Below are 5,928 nucleotides of genomic sequence, written 5' to 3'. Positions count from 1 at the left end.
ATATATATATATATATATATATATATATATATATATATATATATATATATGATAACAGCCATGGCTGTATCTCTCCAGAGCAGTTAATGCTAACAATACATTTGTTTTACAGAAGATATCAGATAATTAAGTATTCTATTCATTAGTCTATTAATACATATTCATTTAACATTGTGACATCGAATGCAGGAGTTGACACATAAATAACTAGAAAAAAAGAGTTGAATTATGTATTTCTTCCCTAAAGAAATACAAATAAAAAAATAAAAAAATCTTCTATCAGAGAATCATTTTGATGAAAACCACATCCCCAACAAATGCACTACTTCCTCCTGTTCGAGCAACCTTCGCTAAAATTAATGAGGCTTCAACTATATATTTTGACTCTTTTATTAAAAATTCATGTCTTCAGTAGGAACCAATGGGCCTGGGTGCCACAGACAGTATAAGGAAGTCAGCGAGTCAGACGGGGTCTAGCAGTACCACTGTGTGACGGAGAACTACGGTGGCCTTCAGGCAACGTAAAAACGCAAAAGGCTCTCCCGAGAGCCAGTGTTTGGTTTGTCCGTTCTAGGCTCCTGTAGAAACATGGCTGTTCTCCCTGAAGAGGACCCACTACCAATGTAGATATGAAGGGCTGATTCTAATCTAACAAAAACATCTTAGATCTTAGTCTCAGGTGAGTTTACACCAAAAAAAAACAAGTTATTAATGTTATTTTCCATTTCTGCTGATTGAAATGCTACACACTGGCCTTTAAAGAGAGACTGGAAGGGAGTGAGGGAGGTCCACTTGTCACAATCAGTCAGGTTTCAAGGAATTTGTCTTGATGTTTTGTTGCATAACAATAAACAGCAAGAGAAAATAAAAATAAAAGACAGAACTGTAAAAGTTAAAAAAAGAAAATATAGAAGTATAGAAAGTGGCCCTGCAGTAAACAGCAGCCATACACAACATGCACACAGTGTCTCCCCTCATGCTAACACAAAAGATGAATACGTTTCCCATGGCGACTTTATCCTACTGAGCAGTGATCAATTCATCTAACCTGCTCCTCTGCTGGATGAATGCTCTCGCCCTCCTCCTTTCTGTCAATGGAGACAATAAACTTCCCCGTGAGCCCATCTGCTCGGCTGATGGCGCCGCGTTTCACATAAAAAGGTAGACAGAGGTTAGCTATCAACTATTGGTTTGTGAGTAGAAAACATGGAGACCACTGTGGGGGGGGGGGGGTCTTCAGTAAGGCATTTGCAATTGACAATAATACTGTTGTGGGGCACACTATATCTTACAGATAGAACAAGTTGGGTAACATGCAGTTAAATCATGGATAAAAGAGCTATATGACATTTCTAAAGATCTGCCAATCACAGAAGAGGACGGGGATGCACACTTGCACCTGCAGATGTGTTCCAAGTGTGTGTACTACAAAACAAGATGGCGACCTCACAAAAGGTCGAGGTGCAGTGATGCTTTGAGATAAATGCTAGCGTTAAAAAATCTAACTTGCTCACAACGACAATACTAACGAGGTGATATTTAGCATATAAAGTTTACCATGTTAGTTTATTGTGTTAGCATGCTAACATGGCTAATTATCACTGAACACAAAGTGCAGCTGAGGCGGATGGCAATGTCATTCATTTTGCAGGTGTTTTGTCAAACACCAAAGCATTGACCTGAATATTATGAGATTCATTTGGTAATTACAGTATGTTGATCATAGGAATCATAACATCAACACATTTGACTCAAAACCACTAATAGGGTTCATCAGGGTTCATCTGCTGGGGAGCATGCATGTCTGTACACATTTCACAGCTGTTGAGAGACTACAGTCTGAGCCAAAGTGGTGGAGACATTGACTGGAATTTCCATGCTCATACTGTGTTCAAATTAGCATAAAGGTCAACAATGTGGAACAGGAAAGTCCACTGACCACTTGGTTCTCACTTCCGTCAGTCGAAACTGAACGTGTGCTACATCATTAACCACACTAAAGCTTGTAAATATGAGGTTGGCTTTCGGAGGATGACGTTGGTTCGTCTGGGCTTCTGGTACCCAGATACGCACCAGAAAATGGATGGATTGAGCTTCATGAGATCCACCTGCCAATGTGCCCTCTGACGTCGCTGAAAGCAGATACTGTGATCACACTAAGCTGCAGACTTTACTCAAAGACTCTGAGCTCAGGCATCATTTTAACTCCAGCAGTCACTTTGCAAAAGTCAGCGCTACCTGAAAACTTTTCTCTTAAGCCTGCTTCCTCTCTGCAGAGGTGGGTGGCTTTGAAGCAGGAGAGTGAGCCAGCCTAATGCAGTAGATGTGCTTCTGTGTGTCTCAGACAGAGAGACGGCCCTGGGCTGTCTAAACTGCACTTCAGCCATGATGAATGCCACAAACTCAAATCAACAATACTGCTTGTTGTACGCATGATGGAAGTGGACAACATTTCTGAGCCCTCACTAAACTGCAGCTAATTACTGCACACAAAGAAATACAAACGCACACAGCCAGACATGAGCCTTTGAGTCATTGCTTTTTTTTCATCTGCCCGTCCGTGGGAACAGCAGCACCTTTTAATGCAAAGTGGGCCGAGGGTTTGTGTGATCTGGTGAAAGGCTGAAGTCTGAATCACTGCGGTCTTGAGGTGGGGAGGCCAATTTAACCTCGCTACTATGATACGTGGGCACATGTGAGGCATTGTGGATTCATATTTGCTGGGATTGGCCGTGGCTACCATAAAAAGTTGGCTTGTTAAACCAAACTGTATAGACCATGGCAATGGAATTGCATTGCTAGGCAACAGAAAAGCGGACCCAAGGGGACACATACCCATCCTGTGCTGAACCGAAATGAAATACATAAATGCGTATTTTCAAACATTCGGAAGATGAGCAGAGCCAGTATACATCAGCCGTTTGCTGCGTTTGATTCAGTTACACTGAGGACAACATTCATTTTGTTACATTTCAATAACACAGTATATTGTGTGATTACAACACAAAACAATAAAAACAGAGCCTCAAGTATGCATCTAGGCAACCTTGTCCCATAAGCTGCAGATGTTTGTGACGATAAATAAAGGTTCCTGTGATATACTCGTATGTTGCCCAGGGACACTCGCCAGGCTCCCTTCAGAGAGCCTCAAGTCATTTGTTGAGTTACTTAATCACACTCCGTGTACAACAAATTATTAGTTCTTCTGCTTTCAAATGAATTTAAATATACTGCTTAAAAGCAGTATATGCCGTACCTCCTCTCTTCTGTCTAAAAGTCTGCAGTGCAAGATATTATACTACGGCTAACATGCACAGTTTTCATGGGCTGGTGGTTGTTGGAGCCCAGAACAATTCTTGGGGGAACTGCTGGTACACCTTGTAATGTTGCCTCACCGAGCTGTTACTGCTTCTGGGGTGGCAAAAGAAATATTGCCTCTAAAAGCAACATTAAATAATCTCCTCAATAGGAAGTGAAACGACGTTAAACTAGCTGCTGTTACCCACATGTGGACCTGTGCAGCTGTAATAGCCTGTTTACATGAGAAGCTGTTGTGCAGGAAATACCGCCAGTGCTCCCCCTTTTCCCTGGTGCACTGGGCCCTGCTGCACGACCCAGAATTTATCCCCCAATTCTTATAGAAAAAAGAAAATTCCCCTGCTGTGGGACTAATAAAGGATTATCTTATCTTATACTGTAAACATAAAGTACAACTGCTATACGTTCCACAGATCTGTTTAAATCTAAAAATATACTAGAAATCTCATTTCAAAATGAGCAGGCTTTCTCAAATTGCTTTTTTTTCCTCCTGCAAACTCCATGTTGGTTAGAATGTTTGAAAGCCCACAGAGCCCGCTGGGCTGTCGGTTGACATTCACCTTCATTACCTTAATGAATAACAACAGGTTAGCATGCAGGGCCTTTAACTCCGACAGGGAATTAATATAAAACATCCTTCCACGTGTTTCCAGCTTGAGGCTGCTTTTGGCAACTATAAAAGAAAGCAAGTAGGCTTTACAAAACAGGTTAATACAGAGTACAAGTTTACCTTTGGAGAAAAACTAAAGAGAACCGAGGAACATATACAGCAGGTGTTTTAAAAGACAATCATTAGGCTAGGATTTATTTCCATTTGTGGAAGTAAAAAGGTGAAGAGCAGATGGAAAATCCATTATTTTTCTTTCCAGTTAAAAGCCACATTTAAGAGGGAGTCAAGCTTATGACTGTTTCCAAAACTGCTTTCATTCAATTAATCTTAATATCTAAATGCTTTTAAGTACACTGACATTTCAATGCTGGCAATAAATGAAGGTCTCATAAATCATGTGCGGAGGCACATCCAGCTCCGTATCTGTGAGAGATTCCTCCTGTTCTTAAAGTGCCAGCACTGGTTCTCCTGGTCTCATAAAGAGTGTGTTATGGATACAGTGGCCGCACGGCTAATATAAATGTTTAACAATCACTGCTTTGGCTAATGTTACAGTTTGTGTGAGTGTATGCGGTGTCTGTGTCCTTCCATGCACACTCACCTGCACAATCTCCAGCATCTCAGCTTTGCTGATGTACCCGTTCCCGTCCAGGTCGTACATGCTGAAAGCCCATTTCAACTTCTGCTCCAGCTTGCCACGCGACGTCACGCTCAGCGCGATGATGAACTCCCGAAAGTCTATTGTGCCGTCGCCGTTGGCATCGAACGTGCGGAAGACGTGCTCGGCGAACTTGGAGGCGTCTCCGTAGGGGAAGAAGTTACCGTAGATCTTCTTGAACTCCTCCATGGAGAGGTTCCCGCTGGGGCAGTCCCTCAGGAAGCCCTTGTACCACTCCTGGATCTCATGCTCGGTGAAGTCGGTGCTCTCCAGGAGGTCCTGCATCACCTCAGGGCGGAGCTTGCTGTTCTGCTTCCCCATGTCTGTCGGTCCGGACGGTCACTCGGCTCACAGCTGAGAGACAGAGGGAGGTGAGAGGTTGTTGTTTTTTAGGATGGAATAAACACAATTTACAGTGCAATATAGTGCTCTATTGATTTCTTGGGTAACGGACAGAGATGAGAAGAAGAAAACCTGCTCATCACACACATGATGTAAATGTATAGATCTTTGATACAATAACTACTAGCTGAATGGGATACACTCTTTGTATTCTATAGATATGTTTCAGAGTGATGTCATCCTGACATGACAGAAACAAACAGAAACGACTTGTTGTGCTATACGCAAAAAAAAAAATATTTGGAAAAAAGGAAGCTCAGATTGCAGAATTAACATAAGGAGCATGTATCTGCTGAGAGTCCTAGATTTGAATACGTTTTAACGTAAGACATTAAAAAGTGTGTCAGGCTCAACGAGCCATGCTTATGTGGTCAGTTTTGCACACAGTTGCAGTGTGCGACCAGTGACAGCTGATCGAGACTCATGGATGGAAACGTGCTTTATGTTGTTGTCATCATACAATATTTCTGAAAAATTAAATCACAAACATGTGTGCTGAGCCTCTCTCCACGATTCCCTGCAGAAAATGTTGGCCCTGATATCATTTCATTCATTGTGTGGTTAGAACTAATTTGTAGTCGGTCCTTTAAAAACCATGTTTTGCGTTATAATATGCCTATTAAATGCTCCTTTACTTTGAAAGTTCAGTAATTGGTTCCACTACGGGGTGTTGGAATCCGATGAACGCTTCAGTGAAGTAACCTCTGCTGCTGTGTCCTCAAGTGGCTTTACCCATTTCTGTTCCAGACGTTATGCTTATCAGGACTAAAATCCCTCCCTTTTTACAAACTATAGGAACTTTCCATGGAAAACAGCAGTGTGTACTCCGAGTACACACAACGGCATAAGCCCAGCATGGCTTTAACTGGTCTATAAAAAAATGTCTCTCTCTCCACACACACACACACACACACACACACACACACACACACACACACAC

At 42.1% G+C, this 5,928-nt stretch overlaps 1 protein-coding gene across 5 annotated transcripts in view; it reads right to left on the bottom strand.

Moving 5' to 3' along the window:
- ncalda (neurocalcin delta a) overlaps positions 1-5,928 on the bottom strand; it is a 66,204-nt gene that overhangs the window by 5,483 nt on the left and 54,793 nt on the right. For all 5 annotated transcript variants that reach the window (XM_031868558.1, XM_031868557.1, XM_031868559.1 and 2 more), the window contains one exon: positions 4,530-4,940. In XM_031868558.1, coding sequence (XP_031724418.1) covers positions 4,530-4,907 — 378 coding nt within the window. In that variant the 5' untranslated portion in view covers positions 4,908-4,940. The remainder of the gene's footprint in view (positions 1-4,529; positions 4,941-5,928) is intronic.

The sequence above is a fragment of the Anarrhichthys ocellatus genome, unplaced genomic scaffold (genome assembly GCF_004355925.1).
Source record: "Anarrhichthys ocellatus isolate YVR2014 unplaced genomic scaffold, GSC_Weel_1.0 scaffold43, whole genome shotgun sequence".
In the NCBI taxonomy this organism is placed as follows: domain Eukaryota; kingdom Metazoa; phylum Chordata; class Actinopteri; order Perciformes; family Anarhichadidae; genus Anarrhichthys; species Anarrhichthys ocellatus.
Note: the sequence above shows the minus strand (reverse complement) of the source record. Positions and strands in the feature narration are given on the sequence as shown.